The sequence below is a fragment of the Jaculus jaculus genome, chromosome 12 (assembly GCF_020740685.1).
Source record: "Jaculus jaculus isolate mJacJac1 chromosome 12, mJacJac1.mat.Y.cur, whole genome shotgun sequence".
Lineage (NCBI taxonomy): Eukaryota > Metazoa > Chordata > Mammalia > Rodentia > Dipodidae > Jaculus > Jaculus jaculus.
Genome location: NC_059113.1, coordinates 109,085,566 through 109,103,223, shown reverse-complemented (window position 1 = coordinate 109,103,223; position 17,658 = coordinate 109,085,566). Strand labels below are relative to the sequence as shown.

The window sequence follows — 17,658 nt, the reverse complement described above, 5'->3', positions numbered from 1 at the left end:
TTTAAAAATAACTGTAAGGGCTGGAGAGATGGCTTATTGGTTAAGTGCTTGCCTGTTAAGCCTGAGGACCCCAGTTTGAGGCTCAGTTCCCCAGGACCCACGTTAGCCAGATGCACAAAGGGGCACACTTGTCTGGAGTTCAATTGCAGTGGCTGGAGGCCCTGGAGCACCCATTCTCTCTCTCTCTGCCTCTTTCTCTCTCTGTCTGTTGCTCTCAAATAAATCAATAAAAAAAACAACTGTAAGATATCTAGGATGCACATGTTTCATAGGAATAAATACACAAAATGAAATTTTGTATTAAACACTGAATCACACTTTGTTGTGGGTTCCTTACTGAAAGGCACCACAGACTCCTACATCAAACTGAACCTAGTCAAGAATATGCGAGAGCCAGTCATGACAGCTATTGCCCTAAGTCTCACCACTTGAAAGGTACCTGGAAACCAGGCAGCCAGGCTTATGGAGAAACCCTATGTCAGAAGGATAAACAAGCAGGACTGCAGAGACTTCTCAGCAGTTACGGCGCTTGCCTACAAAGCCTAACAACCCAGGTTCGTCCCCTGATGCCTATGTAAAGCCAGATGCACAAAGTGACATATACACCTGGAATTCATTTGCAGTTGCTAGAGGCCCTGGTGTGCCCATCCTCTCCCCCATCCCACCTCTCAAATAAGTAAATAAATAAAATGTTTAAAAATAAATAAATAAAATACAACAAACAGCAAAATCAGAAATAGTTGGGAGAGGGCAGCATTATTGGACACCCGTGACACATAGAATGTACCACCACCTCGTTCTGTAGCTACTTTGACGATAAGAGTAATAATAATATTAAACCCTAAACCCCATAGTTCACAATAAAATTTATTTTTTAATGAAGCCAAATTTTACAGATGTAGGCACAAAGTGAAAGCCAAAAAAGCATGAGTCAACAAAATGTGGTCTCAGTCCCACCACCTACCAGGTCAGAGGGTGCTGGTGAAGGGTGGCTCTCAGGGTGTGCTCATAGGAAGTATCTGGGGCACATTTTATAGACCCTGGTTCAAATCCCAGCCCACCACTTGCTTTATGACTATGATCTAGGAATTCTCCATTCATTTTCAAGGGCTTGTGGGCTAAAAGTTCAAAAGAAGAATAAGAATTTGTGCCACATGGAATTTATATGAAATCTAAACTTCACTGCCCACACATAAGGCTCGCTTGCACCATCACCACATCGTGAGGCTTTATCTAAGACTGTCCCCCTGCTGTGGCAACAAGCATGCGGGCTTTTGGCTGAGCCATGGCAACGGAAGTCACGTGACGTGCATGACTGAAAATATTTCTCAACTTGCTCTTTTAAAAGAAGATTACCAAACCTTGAATCAGTACTTTAACAATAGGTAGAAAAATTTTAGAAACTTAGCACTCTCTTCAAGCATGTAGGTTTTCCTTAATTTGGGGCTGAAAAAGTGGATCACTCATGGTGAGTAACGGCCAAGGTGGGGTTAGAACATGGACCTTGGGAGAAGTACAGACATAGACTTATTCAACACAGGTACAAAAATAGCCTGATAACTTGACTTAAAACAATGTTAATAACAATGTTGGAAATATGATTCATGTGTTAATATATTTTATGTCTTGACTTTAGAGAGAGAGACGTAGATAGAAAGAGAATGGGTGCACCAGGGCCTCCAGCCACTACAAATGAACTCCAGATGCATGTGCATCCTTGTGAATCTGGCTTAATGTGGGTACTGGAGAATCAAACCAGGGTCCTTAGCTTTTGCAGGTAAGCACCTTAACCACTAAGCCATCTCTCTAGCCACAGGAATATGATTCTTGATTGGACTGTAAATTGGTACACTCTGTTGAGAAATATTTTTGAAAACAGCATCAGGCATTTTGATATATCACTTCTGATCCAGCCATACTACAAAATTTCCTACAACTATGTTAAAGCCAAGTGCCCAAGAGTATATGGTTATATATGGATGGATGGACAGATGGAAGGAAGGAAAAGTATGTATATGCTCTAGAGCATTGTTTCTAATAGGGAAAAATCAGAAACAAATGTCCATCAATAGCAGGTCAACTAAATTAAGGGAACTTTATATATTTATCAGGATAAATATATTCTTTGAAAAAGTAGATCAGTGTACTTGTCCTAACATGGACCAAAGCAATGATCTGATGCATACATGTAAGTACATATGTACTTGAAATTAAATATTGTTTGCAGTAACATTGTTACTTTATTGTGTACTTCTAGTCAAATGAAAAGATTCTCTGAAAGTAATTTATGTACCAAAAAGATCATTACACTTACTCTTCAATTTACAGCTTCTTTAGCCCATTGCTTTGGGTTAGTCTATAACTGAAATTTTTTAAAGCTTCATGTGACCTGAGGAAAGTATTCAGGAACTCAGACAGAAACTAAAACTCTCTTCCAGGAATACAGCAGCGCCCACTTCAGCTTTCACCCAAACAGAAATCTATCCTTCATCTTTGCAGTGTGTCATACTGTTGAGCCATGTCAGTGAAAACGCTCTCACTGTAACCCTTGATCCAGGTGGGAAGTCCCAAAGGAGAGTGGAAGAAGCGGTTCGTTCACATCTGCCAGGCCAAGTACGGGGACCCTCCGCTCCTCCACTCCTCTCTGATCACCCTGATGTTTCAACCCTAACTGTCCCCACTCCTGTCTGATCACGCTGATGTCCAAACCCTCCGCTCCTCCACTCCTCTCTGATCACCCTGATGTCCAAACCTTCCACTTCTCCACCCTTCTTCTGATCACCCTGATGTCCAAACCTTCCACTCCTCCACTCTTCTTCCGATCACGCTGATGTCCAAACCCTCCGCTCCTCCACTCCTCCCCTGATCACCCTGATGTCCAAATCCTCCACTGCCTCCACTCCTCCCTGCCTCCTCCGTTGCACTCACTGAGGCAAAGCACTGAAAAGGCTGCACTTTGTGGATCTCACAGTGAGTACTGCTAATCGCTTCCTCCTTTCAGAGTTTCCTACACTTTGGCATTTTGAAATCTGACCAAAATGTGATTTCCAGTTTCCACATTATGAAAGTACTCTGTACAGAATATCCCCTGTTTAAAGTGAAATGTGCCAAGCCATCTAGAAAATGGATTTGGAAAATTAATAATTATCTAGGCGGGTTAAAGTCTCTACTTCAAAATTTTTATTTTAAAGGTTTGCTGGGTTTTTAATCTCCTTAAGAAGCAAACACAAATATAAGAGTTGGGGGCGGAGGGGACGGCTCGGTGAGTGAAGCACTTGCTGCACAAGCATGAGTGTGTAATTCTGCACTCTTAGGACTCATGTGAATGGACAACACAGCACACATCTGTAATCAGGCATGAGTGTGTAAGTCCGCACTCTCAGAACCTGTGTGAATGGACAACACAGCAGACGTCTGCAATCTAGCATGAGTGTGTAAGTCTGCACTCTCAGAACCCGTGTGAATGAACAACACAGCAGACGTCTGCAATCTAGCATGAGTGTGTAAGCCTGCACTCTCAGAACCTGTGTGAATGGACAACACAGGAGATGTCTGTAATCTAGCATGAGTGTGTAAGTCTGCACTCTCAGAACCTGTGTGAATGGACAACACAGGGGATGTCTGTAATCTAGCATGAGTGTGTAAGTCTGCACTCTCAGAACCCGTGTGAATGAACAACACAGCAGATGTCTGCAATCTAGCATGAGTGTGTAAGTCTGCACTCTCAGAACCTGTGTGAATGGACAACACAGCAGACGTCTGCAATCTAGCATGAGTGTGTAAGTCTGCACTCTCAGAACCTGTGTGAATGGACAACACAGGAGATGTCTGTAATCTAGCATGAGTGTGTAAGTCTGCACTCTCAGAACCTGTGTGAATGGACAACACAGGAGACGGAGACGTCTGTAATCTAGCATGCTTACTGGCAGAATGGGGGTGGAAACAGGAGAATCACCAAGCAGCTTGTGGGTCAGCTAGCCGGGCAAATGTCCCATGGTGGTTCCACAATGCCATGGAAGGTAAGGACCAAACCCCAGAAGCTGTCCTCTGATCTCTAATGTGCTTCAATGGCACATGCAGATGCTCCCACACACAGAAAGAGAAGGGGGGACTTAAGTTATGCCCCATCACATTACTGCAGTCCTCAGCCTGAACTCCCAAAGATCAGCGTGTCTGAATTAATGTGCTGACCACTAGGATGAGCCAACTCAAGTTATTTCAGCAGCTAACTGTCTTGAGCTTTAAAGTATTCAAGAAAACATAAATTTTATATATCCAGAATCATAAATCAAATCCAGAATTTTTGGACTAATCCAAACCCCTAGTTCAGGCAACTATACCGTGAGCTAGCTTGTGGCAGGAAATATGAAATGAAACTCACCATGAAGAACCCCATATCTTCCACAAGACCTCCTAATTTCCTCTTTCCTCTCATCCATCAGGCAGGGAAACACCCTGTCTTCTACAGTACACTTTCTCCACAAGTCATGAGATGTCAAGGAAAAAAATTACAGACCTTGGCCAAATGTTGACTCATGAATCCTTTAAGTCTTGGACTTCAGACATAACAAGAATGGAGAAAAGCATCTCAAATCTCAGAATGGCTTTCTAAAAAACAGTATGACTTTGTCACAGTTTGGGATCCTGCACAACAGCAAAAGGCAGCTGTCGTATTAGTGTGCCCAGTGCACTCCGCACTGGGCAACCAACCCCTTTCCATGCTGTGAAGTGGTTACTGCATTCAAACTTGTTTCATCACTAAGAAAACTGAGATAGGCAGCTTAGAAAACATGTCTCTAATATAATAACAAATGATGTTACCCAGAAAATGCAGGGCCAGGAGACCTTACCTCTTAGAAAACATGGTACATTGCATTTCTCAGAGATCTCAGAACCAAAAGACCAAGACCAAGGTCTGCATAACTAAACAGACCATCCTTCTGAACGCAAACATCTGGAATGCCTCCTTTGCAGGGAAACCGAAGTTGCTTCTGTCTTATTTTAGACTCAATTCTGATCCTACTACTTAGTTATAATTTAGAAGTATGTCCTTCATCTTTCCACCTCTCATAATTACACATGAGTTACCAAGTTCACAGAGCATGTGTATTGAGAAGGTAAACTTCAGGAAAGTTTTATGAGAAAACAAAGGTAAGTACAACTATATGCATGTACTCAATTCATGATAGATCAACAGTTAAATAGTTTGTTCTAAAATGGTATGTTAAGATGGGGATGTAGTTGAGTGGTACAAAGACTTGGGTTCAATCCCTTGACACCAGAAAAAAACAAAACAAAACAAAAACCAGCATTGGGAGATCGTGCAAATGTCTAAGTATGAACCAGTGCTAAGAGGTGACATGACGGATGTACACAAGTGAAAAGGAGGAAGCAAGCCCAGGACAAGAAAGCAGAAGCCTCGCTGCACAGGCTCTCACGGGCCGAGCTGATGACTGCCCGGGCACAGGACACAGCAGGAGCCCACCGCCTGCCCAACGAGGGTGAGTCTCGGCATTTCTTATGGGGTGCTTACTCATGAAAGGCAGAATAGGGTGGCCACTAAATGACTGTGCTTAATTTCCTGCAAGCCATAGATTATAATATGCATTACCTAATCTACAGAGACCTCATGCACATTACTATTGCTTCACTGGGGTGTTGCTTGCTCAGAGCTTGTTAATAAGGTCTGATATTTCACAGGGGTGTAAAAGTAATGCTACTAAAAGAAAATAAACATGCAGCACAGATGTATCCATAATTACCCAAATAATACAGAAGAGTCTATCTTCTCTACTGACTGAATTTCAACTTTCTTGCCCAATTTTCAAAATTCTTTATCCTCTTGTTCAGGATTAACGTGTTGCAGTAAATACTAAGCCTTCCTTTTCCTTGAGCTAATGTAGTGCTTTTTTTCTATTACAGAGAGTAGGTTTACTCCCAATAGCTCCATACAATTCCCCTATACAGTCATTCTTGAATTCCATCTTCACAATGACTTGAGCTAATTGTATTCTCCATTAAGAAAAAGTCTGTAATAGATTTTTTCCTTCATCTTTGTTTTATGAAATTTAAAACCCAAGTCAATCAATCACACCACTTCTGTCTTGATCTAGCACTTGTCACAGTGAGTACAGAAAAATATCTTCACTCTAAAGAATAGAAGCAATGGCACCCAAAATGTACTAAGTGCCTTAAAAGTTCTGCCCAGAAGCATGTGCTTTTGTAACAGATCTCTGGATGCCCCGAGTAAATGTGGAGAGTTGCAGTGTGCTGCCAGGCTGAAGGCTGGCTTACAAACAGTAGTCCTGAGGGCTTCTTGTTTTCTTTCCTTTGGGCACCTGTTGACTGACACTAGCCGATGCTGGAGGAGACACTCAACGCCACGGCCATGCAGGCCTTCAACAAGTCTGAGCTGTGTCCCCGGGACACGCGGGTGACGCGGCTGGTGTTCCCGGTCCTCTATGCGGTGGTCTTCTTGACTGGCATCCTGCTCAACTCCTTGGCCCTGTGGGTGTTCGTTCACATTCCCAGCAACTCCACCTTCATCGTCTACCTCAAAAACACGCTGGTGGCCGACCTGGTAATGACACTCATGCTTCCTTTCAAAATCCTCTCAGATTCACAGCCGTGGCTGTGGCGCCTCAGGGCTTTCGTGTGTCGCTTCTCGTCCGTGATCTTCTACGGGGCCATGTACGTCAGCATCGTGCTGCTGGCTCTCATTGCTTTTGACAGGTTCCTCAAGATTGCCAGGCCGTTTGGGAAGCTTTTTGCAAAAAAAACTGTTTTTGCAAAAATTGCCTCAATGCTCGTCTGGGTTCTTTTCTTCCTCATCTCCGTGCCAAACATGATCTTGAGCAACAAGGAAGCCACCCCATCGTCTGTGAAGTGTACGTCCCTAAAGGTGCCCCTGGGGTTGAAATGGCACCGGCTGGTAAATTACATATGCCAGGGTGTTTTCTGGACTATTTTTGTCTTGATGCTTCTGTGTTATGTGGTGATTGCAAAGAAAGTGTACGATTCTTCCAGAAAGTTCCAAAGCAAGGAGGGCAAGGGCAGAGCAGTGGAGGGGAAGGTATTCGTGGTGATGGCCATCTTCTTCCTGTGTTTCGCCCCCTTCCACTTTGTCAGAGTCCCGTATACTCAAAGCCAGACTAGCAATCACACTGACTGTAGGCTGGAAAACCAACTGTTTGTCGCCAAAGAATCAACTCTCTTCTTGGCGGCAACTAATATTTGCATGGATCCCTTGATATACATGCTCTTGTGTAAAAAGTTCACGGAAAAACTGCCCTTTTTGAAAGGGAAAAGGATGTCTTCCTCAGGCCAGGAGAACCACAGCAGTCAGACAGACAATGTCATCCTAGCCTGACCACTTTCCACATGGCTTAGCCTCTGTTTAGGGGAGACTTCAAAACATCGGTTGCCTGAAAATATAATTTAAGCAATAAAAGAAAAGAGACCGGAATGAGTGTTTTCTTACATTTTATTACCCTGGTGTACAGAAAAGGTGATTCAAATTTTAACCACATAGATAGATTTATAAACAGAATGAACTCACATTAAGAGAATGGAAGAGAAGCAAATGGCCACTAGAGGTCATCTTTTCCAGAGCATTCACTAGCCTGGAAAAGCTTTAAGCTCCCTTGTAAACATCATCTGGTATTCTTTTGCACACATAATTCATGCATCACTGTTTTTATTATCCCCAAAGACTAATACTTGTCTATATACACAAACCAAAAAAACTGAAGTTCCAAATAGAAAGGACATGCAGGGTCTGGAAACCAAAATGCATGAAAGCCTCCTCTGAAATTGTGGAGGAAGGGTGCTCCCCGGTCAGTCGCACGGGGCCCAGCGCGAGGCCCAGGCGGCTGCTCTCTCCCGAAGTCCAGCCTGCGAGGGGCAGGCTGCCACTCGGCAAGGCCTGCCCAGGAGACAATGCCCGCGGCCCTGCAGGCAGTGACCACTGCTCACACCCCACGGCTGGGTGGCGCCATCCTGTAGCCGACTTCCCGGCAACATCAAGCTGTTAGTGCCAACTGATGGCTGCGCTTCTTGAAAGACAGGCAGACCGTCTCTGTATTTATTCGCTTGTGTTTATTTGGGGGAGAGGTCGTCTTCCATAGACAACATTTCAAGCAGAATGCACTGTTCTTGGGACACACTAGCAATGTCATTGCCGCCTATACTCACTGATGAGCATGTGGAAGGTTTCTCAAAGTCTACTCATCTGCCCCCATATTTCTCCTGAATCTTCGTGGTAACTAGGTTTTCTCTAAAGTCAGATGTTGCTATCTAGAATTGTGCACACTAAGGTTTCAGAGGAAATACACAAGGGAGAAATAATCCTGTCACCTCTACTAGTCCCCAGTACAGCCATCACAGAGTGAAGCCAGGCCTCCCGCCTTCCATGGTCACCAGGGCCTCGAGGGCAAGACAGCTTGCCTACCTGCCTGGCATCGTCCCCTAACTGTGTGCCTATCCCTTGAAGCTTATGCTTACATGACATTTTTGTCCCTGCTCCATTGCATATGGAAACACCACTGACTCACCTATCACAAGCTCTTTCCTCCATGAAACAGCTAAGATGCCATCCCTTACTTATAGATCGTCACCTGCTCAACTTGCCCCTGCCACCCCTGCCCTTGTATGTTGTCATGCCTCAGTTACAGAACTTATCACACTGCATCATAACAATATTAAAGTGACATGTATGCATGAAGGGCAGAGATAGTCTCTTATCAGTATGAATAAATGTTTGCTAAAACAAATCAAATGGGTCTCATGTACTAGATGAGAAATGTCAGTCCTCACTGATGTGACTATCAAGGGGCAGTACTGAATGGCAGTGAGATCAGTGTTAACACACCTGCCTAGTATGTGCGAGGTCCTGGATTCAAGCCTGTGCACTGAGAAGGAAGAAAGGGGTGAGTTCTTGAAAGGAAAGTGTAAGAGCACACAGTGCCCCCAAGGCCGAGGGTGCTGCTCTTGAATGTAACAGGGGGGCAGAACAGCTCCTAGGATGCTTGTGTCCTGCCACCCAACATTTCAAGGGGTTTTCAATATTTATTTGGAAGCAGAGAGAAAGAGAGAGCGAGAGGGAGAATGAGCAGGGCCTCTGGAAACAAACTCCAGATGCATGCATCCATCACTTTGTGCATCTGGTGCCATGAGGGTAGTAGGGAATTGAACTCGGGCCATCAGGCCTTTAAACAAGCACATTTAGCCATTGAGCCATCTCTCCAGCCCAAATGTTTCAGTTTTGAAACAGCTGATCTGCACTAATCACCCGCTGCTGGTAAAGGGGAAGTAAGATCTATAAGTACAGTAAATATGATTCCCAATGCTCTCCTTTAGAAAGCACTCCATGTCTGAGTCTCATTTTCTCAAATAAAATTAAATGATTACTATTAGAGACGTCATGAAGTCATGAGGGACTGACACTGTGTTAGAAGTGACTGCCTGTGCCCATCTGGTTATTAATAAATGAAATCATTACTATTAGAGATGTCATGAAGTCACGAGGGACTGACACTGTTAGAAGTGACTGCCTGTGCCCATCTGGTTATTTGCTGCATAACCTATATATTGCACCTCTGATATTTTTCAGTCTCCTGTGAATACAGTTATGGTGAATGTATACAATGTTTAAGTAGACTTTATAATTTTAATAGCAAGCCTATCTTCAATAAGTACATGAACTTGATCCCTTTATAATAATATCATAGCCAAAGGCAGAGTGCTTGTGCCAGTACTGTGGTGCGTGCCTATGGAACCCCAGCCTTGCAGAGCCTATGGAACCCCAGCCTTGCAGAGCCTGAGGGTCACCACGCAAGGCCAGCCTGGGCTGCTCAGCAAGACCATCGCAAAACAACAGCAAAAGCTGAGTGCCTGGCCTGGTCCACACACTGAGAGAGGAAATGTATTCCCAAGATGAAGAACTTTCTAAACTAGTAATTATAAATCCAAGTTCTAGAATACTTGCAAACTAGGATAATGTAATTTAGCCATAAATAACCCATAGGAAAGAATTTTAAAAGTCCCCAGCAGCTTGAATGAATCTCCAGAAGATGGTGCCCACTCCAGGACACAGAATTTTCTTAAGCTAAGATCCCCACTCCCATCTTAATATCCATGCTTAAATTACACTAAACTTTTCTTAAAAAACTCCAACTCTGCTTTAGGAAAAACTAGCAGCTTTGATGCAGTAAAAAGAAAACAGAAGAAAGCTTAAAATGTTTGATATAGCAGCAAACTTAGCACAAATGTGGGATTTTGTCAAAAGCTAAAATGCAACTATTTTTACTGGATAAAGAGGTTGAGGCTCTCAACCAGCTACCAGGAAGGGGTGGGGGAGGGTATACAGCTGCCACACGGGGAAGAATTCTTGAGAAGTCATGGGGAGTCATTAAAAGAGGGTGGGGGTAGAAAAGCAGTGAGAACTCCCAAGTCAGAGGCTAGAAGGCTGTGACATCATTCCAAGAAGGAAGCTCCTTTACCAAGTCTAATGGGCCCTAAACAAAACAAAACACCACTGCAAAAAAAAAAAAAAAAAAAAAAGCCAAGATCAAAGAGGGTCCACTCCCAGGAAAAAACGTGTTTAAGAGGTGCAGCCTACAGGGCTTACAACGCACTTAAAAGAACAGACCTCATTTTGAATTTGACATGGAAACCAAATGCAGGTGACTTAAGCATAGATCACATGGGCTGTACAAGTTCACAGACTTTAGCTGACACCAGAATCAGTTGGAAGCATCCTACAACACAAACCACCAGACCCACCGCCCCCCCCCCCCCGCCCACGTTTCTCAGTGGAGGGTCTGGAGTGAGGCTTAGAGCCACCCTGAGGTGATAGTACAGGTGTGACCCACACACTTAGAGCCCCTTCACTAAATGTCCCCTAAGGTTCTAGCTCCAGGGAGACTGATTCACAGCCTGTAATTCTGCAGATCTGTAATTCCAGCCCAGGAAGCTGGGGCCCAGAGGATGCTGGGTTTGAGGCCAATCTGGGCTATGAAGAGAGGTCCAGAGTTCCAGGTTATGCTGAGCTAGACTGTCTCGAAAATATAAAAAATGGATCCACTGCACTGCCCTACTGGGGACAAAAGAACATTGTTAGTAAGACAGCAGGGTAGACACAAGATGACAGGTGATGCCACGACTTGGCAGCCTGGGAAGTTTATGCCCCACTTAAGGGAGCATCCATTATTTTATCCCAAGCGTTAATGGGGAATAGAATTGAGAGGTGCCAGCTGGTGCCAGCAGCTGTGATAAGGTATGAGCAGTGAAAATAATTTCAGCACACGTTACTCGTTCTTCCTAAGAAAGATAGGCGCACAAAGCGCTCGCTGGGTACTGCTAGCAGCTTTCTCCCATCGACAAAGGGCAGGTGGCCATGCGATTTCCCAAGGCCTGCAAGCACATCTAAGCACATCTAAGGATCTACAAGCCCAGATAATAGACCACACAATGTTGTCAAGAGAATGTGGACCTTACTTCAGTCTGCTGTGCTGAAGCTCCTGAGATGCTCAAAACTTCCAGAGCCACCCCCACACTCCCGGGTTCCACAAAAACAACACCTTCATGTGTGGGCTCTCGACGGCCCAGATGCCGTTGGCGGGTAAACCCTGACCCAGGAGTTAACAAGGACCTCCCAAGGGCCTTCCCACCCCACGTTCAGCCTGAATGCCTGTGGGGTGCAAGCACTGTGCTGGGCACTTTGTTGGCAAGGACCGTCACCTTTCGAAGGACCACAAAATCCCTGAAGCAGACGCTGTGAGGCCCCTCTTCACAGGAAGAGAGAGAGAAAGAAAGAAAGAAAGAAAGAAAGAAAGAAAGGAGGGAGGGAGGGAGGGAGGGAGGGAGGGAGGGAGGGAGGGAGGGAGGGAGGGAGGGAGGGAGGGAGGGAGGAGGGAAGGAAGGAAGGAAGGAAGGAAGGAGATGAAAACTAAAGGAAAACCAGGACAGAAACTGTGCCCTTGGTGGACACAACTGTCAGCAAGCAAGTTGGACACCCAGGCAGGTAGGCTCAAGACCAGCATCTCCTCCTTGCTGGGGAACTCCACGTGGGCTGACCAAGTCCTAGTGGAGGGAAAGGAGAAAGACAGGCTCAATGCAAATAAGCTCATTCAACACCCACAGTGTGGGCAGGGGTCAGGGGTGGCACCCTGTGTCACTCTGCAGACCCCCCGCAGCCCTGGTGGGCTCTTGGGAGGAACAAAAGCCTGGACAGGACCCACTTGCTCTGGAGGGCAGTTGTCCCATCCCACTGGGCACAGAGCCTTCCAGCCTCTGCAGCTGCAGGCTGGAGAGGAAGGTGTGCTGACCACAGTGAGCAGCAAAGTGGGGAGTGGCCATGTGAGGCGTCAGGAAGGACGGGCTCGTTCCAAATGGAGAAACTGAGAAAGGGCTCACATGAGATGAGCAGCTTGAAGGAGCATGGGGAGCAGCCAGAAGGGAACATGGAATGTGCTGGGGAAGGAGGGGCGCAGAGAGCCTGAGCTGAGGCTGAGGGCACAGGAGCCTCATGTAGACCATGGTACAGTGCATGGTACAGGGAGTCTTTTACAGAAAGCTGAGGTTTCTGAGCTTGAATGTAGGCTTTAAGAAAAACACCTGAACAACATGATAACTGAGCAGAAAGACCCACGGAGGCCAGGAGATCAACTGGTCTCTCATCCATGCAGAGAAGAGCCAAGGGCCTCAAACCTGTGTGGACTTGCATTTTCCAAGGAGAAACACTTCGATTCTAAGGTGAAACAGAGCAATGGGAATGCAAGTAAAGCACGCTTGTGGTGAAGATGTAATAGGCTCCGTGGGGTCAGGGGAGTTCCTGCAGCCCTTCTCTCTTGCTCCGAGTCCGCGGCTCGGGAGAAGCTCAAGGTGGGAGATCCACTGGATCATGAGCAAAGGCGAATTAACAGAGTTGGCATATCTTGAGTTTGAGTAGTCATTGAGAGAGTTAGGTCCACGACTCAAGCCAGCAAGGGTTAACTGGACCAAGACATAGCCAGGTTAGAAGCCAAGTGCTCCTAGACAGAAAGTGAAGATGAGAACCGAGGTAAGACCCTAGGAGGAAGGCCAGGGGGCTGGATCAGTGGTTAATGGTGCTTGTTTGCAAAGCCTGCCTGCTCAGGTTCAATTCCCCAGTGCCCATACAAAGCGAGATATGCAATGTGGTACATGGGTCTGGAGTACATATGCAGCGGCAAGAGGCCCTGGTGTGCCCATACTCTCACTCATAAATAAAAATTAATTTTTTTAAAAAAAGAGCGTCTTGGCTGGAGAGATGGCTAAGTGGTTAAGGTGTCTGCCTGCAAAGGACCTTGGCTCAACTTGCCAGGACCCATGGAAGCCAGATAGGTACATGCATCTGGAGTTTTTTTTGCAGTGGCTGGAGGCCCTGGTGTACCCATTCTCTTTCTCTTTCTCTCTCCCTCTTTTTCTCTCTCAAATAAATAAAGTATGTTTTTTTTAATAAAAAGAGCCTCTGAGGCTATGTTGCACAAGTCTCACACACAAAAAACGACAGAAGGAGAACTAGGGGCCATGCCTAGTGAGGGTGCTGTATGGAGGGTAGAGTCCCCAATACACTAGAAACCAAGGAACAAAAGAGACTCAAGGAGGAAGTGATGGTCCACACAACCACGCTCTATGAAGGAGTCAGCAAGCTCCAGGAGGCGAGGGAAAGGAGCCCCCATTCGTGAATGGCCAGGAAGAGGTGCACATCAGTCGTATGTTCCCACAAGAAGCACTCGGCTGGAGTGAGATGCGCTCCACGAGCAACAGTGAGCAGATCTGTTACCCGCCAAATGGCTGGGTGCCACCTGGGCCAGGGGAAGCAGCCTCTCAGAAAACGGAGGTGTCATCACGCCCCACATGCGCGGTACCTGCGCTCCTGACTGCCTGCCTCACCTGTGTTTACAGGAAGTATTTGTAGACAAAACAGGGTTGGAGGAGAGAAACTAGAGAAAGAAAAGCCTCAGATGGGGGTGGGGGGGGAGGTGGGGAAGCATGTGAAAGAAAAGGAAGCTGAAATTTTGCCCTGTTTTCATTTTGTGGACAACCTGCACACACACACACACACACACACACACACACACACACACACACACACAAGGTACCCTGATCATAATCCTCAACGCTAACTTTGTCCCTTCTCCTGACCCCTCCATTGAATCTCTTCTTGCCAACTAGTTCCTCTTCTAGATTTTTAAGGTTATACTCTCTTTTTTTGAAGTAGGAACTTTATGGGGACCATCATCTGTTGGTACCATCACTTCCCTCCCTGCCCCCACCCCACTGAGGGCCTCCTCTGTGGGATTGCTGGTGTTCACCACGGGGTTTGGGTGATGAGTTATGACAGCAGCAGTCAGTCATTCGGGAGGGGGTGATTATACTCACACTCCCTTTCCCCACCCCCATTCCACTAAGGAGGGTCCTCCTTAGTGGGGTCACTGGAATTCACCGTGGGGTCATGAAGACTTTGGTTACTCTCTGCGGGGGAAGAGGGAGTAGAAAGACTGTAAAAGCCACAGAGTGGGTAGGAACAGCCATCCCAAGAGAGAGCCAGTACGTGAAGTGTGTTTACAAGTTTTCAGGCTCTACTCAATATGATAACTTTGCTACTCCTGTAAGAAGCCTCACCCAGCAGACCAGTGTAACCTCCTGACGCATGAAGGAGTGAAATGTGTGCTTTTGTTCTGAATTTCCGTGTAAGAGTATGATGCTTATGTAACTTTACTTCGTCTCAAGGAACCTGATCTGGTGTATGCCTGGATATTTTCATAGTTTCAGTCTAAATACTAGTTTAATGCACTGAATTTATATCACATACAACATTAATTTTATCTATTTATTTTTTCCTCCCATTGAGTTGTATACTTCTCTTTCTTAAAGTCAGAAATGCCCAGGCTACAGAGAATTTATTCAATTGAGTTCAGGGATCTATTGAGACCAGCTTCCTTCTCCTAATTTTATCCCCTGTAAGAGAAAACTGAAGAAAGATCATGAAACAGTATTTTAAAGACTCTGTTTCCTCGCTAAAGGAGACTGGGAGCTTCCTAAGGGCACCTACTCTGCCTGTGCCTCGTCCTCTGAGTTGAAGGGTGATTACCTTCGTAATCATTCCAAGTGTGCCCTGTGTACAGAGTCCTCCCCAGCTCCCCAAGTAATTCTCTTACTCTCTCAGCCTTCCAACAAGTAAATGTGCATGATTGTTCCCAGAATAACAACCAATTCTTCAACCTGGAGGAACTGCTTTGTAAATATTTGAGTTTTTAGAAGCTGGGCATGGAGGCACACACCTTTAATCCCAGCATTCGGGAGGCAGAGGTAGGAGATTCACCATGAGTTCATGAGTTCGAGGCCAGTCTTAGACTACATAGTGAATTTCAGGTCAGCCTGGAGTAGAGTGAGACCCTACCTCCAAAAAGGAAAACTAAATAACTAAATAACAAATATTTAAGTTTTGTGAACTTATTTGGGATATGAAGAAGAAAGGAGGGTTGTTATATTAATGACCTTGCCCAAAGTAAAAGTGCTTTCAAGTAGAGATGCTAGGACCCAAACTGGGGTCTGCCTGACCCCAATTACCGGTTTTGTCCAGCCGCACACTGCTCTTCACAAGCATGATTTGCCCAGCTGGGAGGGAGTTGAATCAGGTGGTCTAGCCAAGGAGAGAGCCTGAGTGTAAGATCATGAACAGGTGCCTTCACACTCAGTCCCAGCGCATCCTTCCCTTTAATCAGTCACTGTAAATAATGTTACCCTGCAAGGAAAGGCGTACATCGACCTAACATATACAAATTATTTCAAGTGACAGGTTAAACACAGTCATTCAAGCACAGCATTGAACCCAAAGGCAGCAATCAAGTCTACGGGATATTAAAAGGTTTGTTATAATTATGCACAGCACAAATGCATGGCTACTTGATGTCAGCCATGGAAAGCCTGTGTGCAGAGATGGAACAGTAAGACGTGGCAGGGTTTTTACTATAAATTCCGCTGCCTGTTCTGATTACATGAAAAGAGGGATCACTTAGCTGGGCATGGTGGGTCATGCCTATAACCCCAGCACTCACTCAGAAGCGTAAGCAGAAAGATCATCATGAGTTCAAAGCTAGCCTATCAAAAAGAAAAAAAAAGGAATAAACAAAAGAAATCACTGATCATATACAGCTATGTGTCAATTATCTCTGGCTTGTCTTCATTTTATGATAATGAGTTAAAGGATTCCGAGGACCTTTACATGAATGTTCCTTGGCGAAACACCAGATACACCTGAGAGAGACTGCAGCCAGAGAGGAAAGTTCACAGCATGAATGTTCCGCCTTCCTTCCCCCCTTCCCTGCAGGACAGGACACTACCCCAGGTCTTGAACCAAGCTGGAGAAGCCAAGAACGAAGGAATGAATAAGAAAACCTACAAAGAGAAACTACAGCTAGCCCGCAGGTCAAACACTGAACCCAGGCCAAGTTGTGCCATGGTTCAATATTTCTCACCAAATGAAGGGTTCACTTCAGAATTGAAGAGTCTCACCAGTAATGCTACCTAAGTCTTACTTTTTGTTAGCTGCCAGAAACGCCCCAAGTACCTGACTCTTCAAGAATGTATTTCTGAAAAGCAATAAGGTTGTAAGGATCCTCATCCAATCTTTCTGTAACTAAACTGGAATCCTCATTATACAGACACTGAGGCCCAGAGAACTTCAATTCCGGTGAGCTTGGTTTTGGTGACTGTTTCACTAGTAACCTATGAATCCTCTTGTGTCCCAAACCAGGGCGGAATGTGGTGAGCCCCGCAAATTCCCTTCTAGATGTATGTTTCTTCCACTGCTTACTGCTGTTCTCACTTCTGGTTAGGAAGTCTCTTTCTGCAGAAGAGAAGGCCCAGTACCTAGCGCTCACAAGTCATGACCGTCACACCCTCCAGGGTTCAGGGAACATTACAGAGGAGGTGGTGGAGACAATCTGAGTGCTTCTCTCACTGCTGGCCAGAGAAGCTTCTCTGTGGAGACGGTGGTAGACACTGAGGAGACACAAAACTGGTCAAAGCTGAAAATAAGATGCTATTAAGAGCTTAAAACTATGTGTGGAATCTCCATCCCCACCTCTAAGGCTCAGACAACACCACGGGAAAAGTACAGAATTTGCAGGGTAGGAAAGAGCACTTTGGGGCAGTTCTCCAGATACAACCTCACAGTGGCTGTCGTTACCCCCGTAAGTCCTGCACTCTTCTGAGCCCACCGTCATTTAGATATAAACACAGGAGGACAAAAAGAATGAGGCATCGGCACAAGGGGGCGCACGCGTCTGGAGTTTGTTTGCAGTAGCTGGAGGCCCTGGCGCGCCCATTCTCTCTCTCTATCTGCCTCTTTCTCTCTCTCTCATTCTCAAATAAGTAAAAATAAACAAAAAAAAACATTAAAAAAAAGGAATGATAGAAGGGCTGCTTGGACGGAGGAGGGCTTAGTGTAACACGGGTGAGCAGAGGCACCAAAGAGGGTAACAGGAAGGAAATATGATCAAACTACAATATGATAACACATCAAGATTTTTTTTTTGTTTTGTTTTGTTTTTCGAGGTAGGGTCTCATTCTGGCTCAGGCTGACCTGGAATTCACTATGTAGTCTCAGGGTGGCCTCGAACTCTCGGAGAT

At 45.5% G+C, this 17,658-nt stretch overlaps 2 protein-coding genes across 2 annotated transcripts in view; one reads left to right on the top strand and one right to left on the bottom strand.

The window, feature by feature from the left end:
• The window catches only part of Med12l (mediator complex subunit 12L), a 291,510-nt gene that overhangs the window by 86,737 nt on the left and 187,115 nt on the right, over positions 1–17,658 (bottom strand). The gene's annotated exons all lie outside the window — the stretch shown is intronic.
• P2ry13 (purinergic receptor P2Y13) lies at positions 5,345–7,568 on the top strand. Its single transcript, XM_012948155.2, has 2 exons — positions 5,345–5,501; positions 6,356–7,568. Exon 2 carries the CDS (start codon positions 6,359–6,361, stop codon positions 7,367–7,369), a length of 1,011 nt encoding a protein of 336 aa, XP_012803609.1. The 5' UTR covers positions 5,345–5,501; positions 6,356–6,358; the 3' UTR covers positions 7,370–7,568.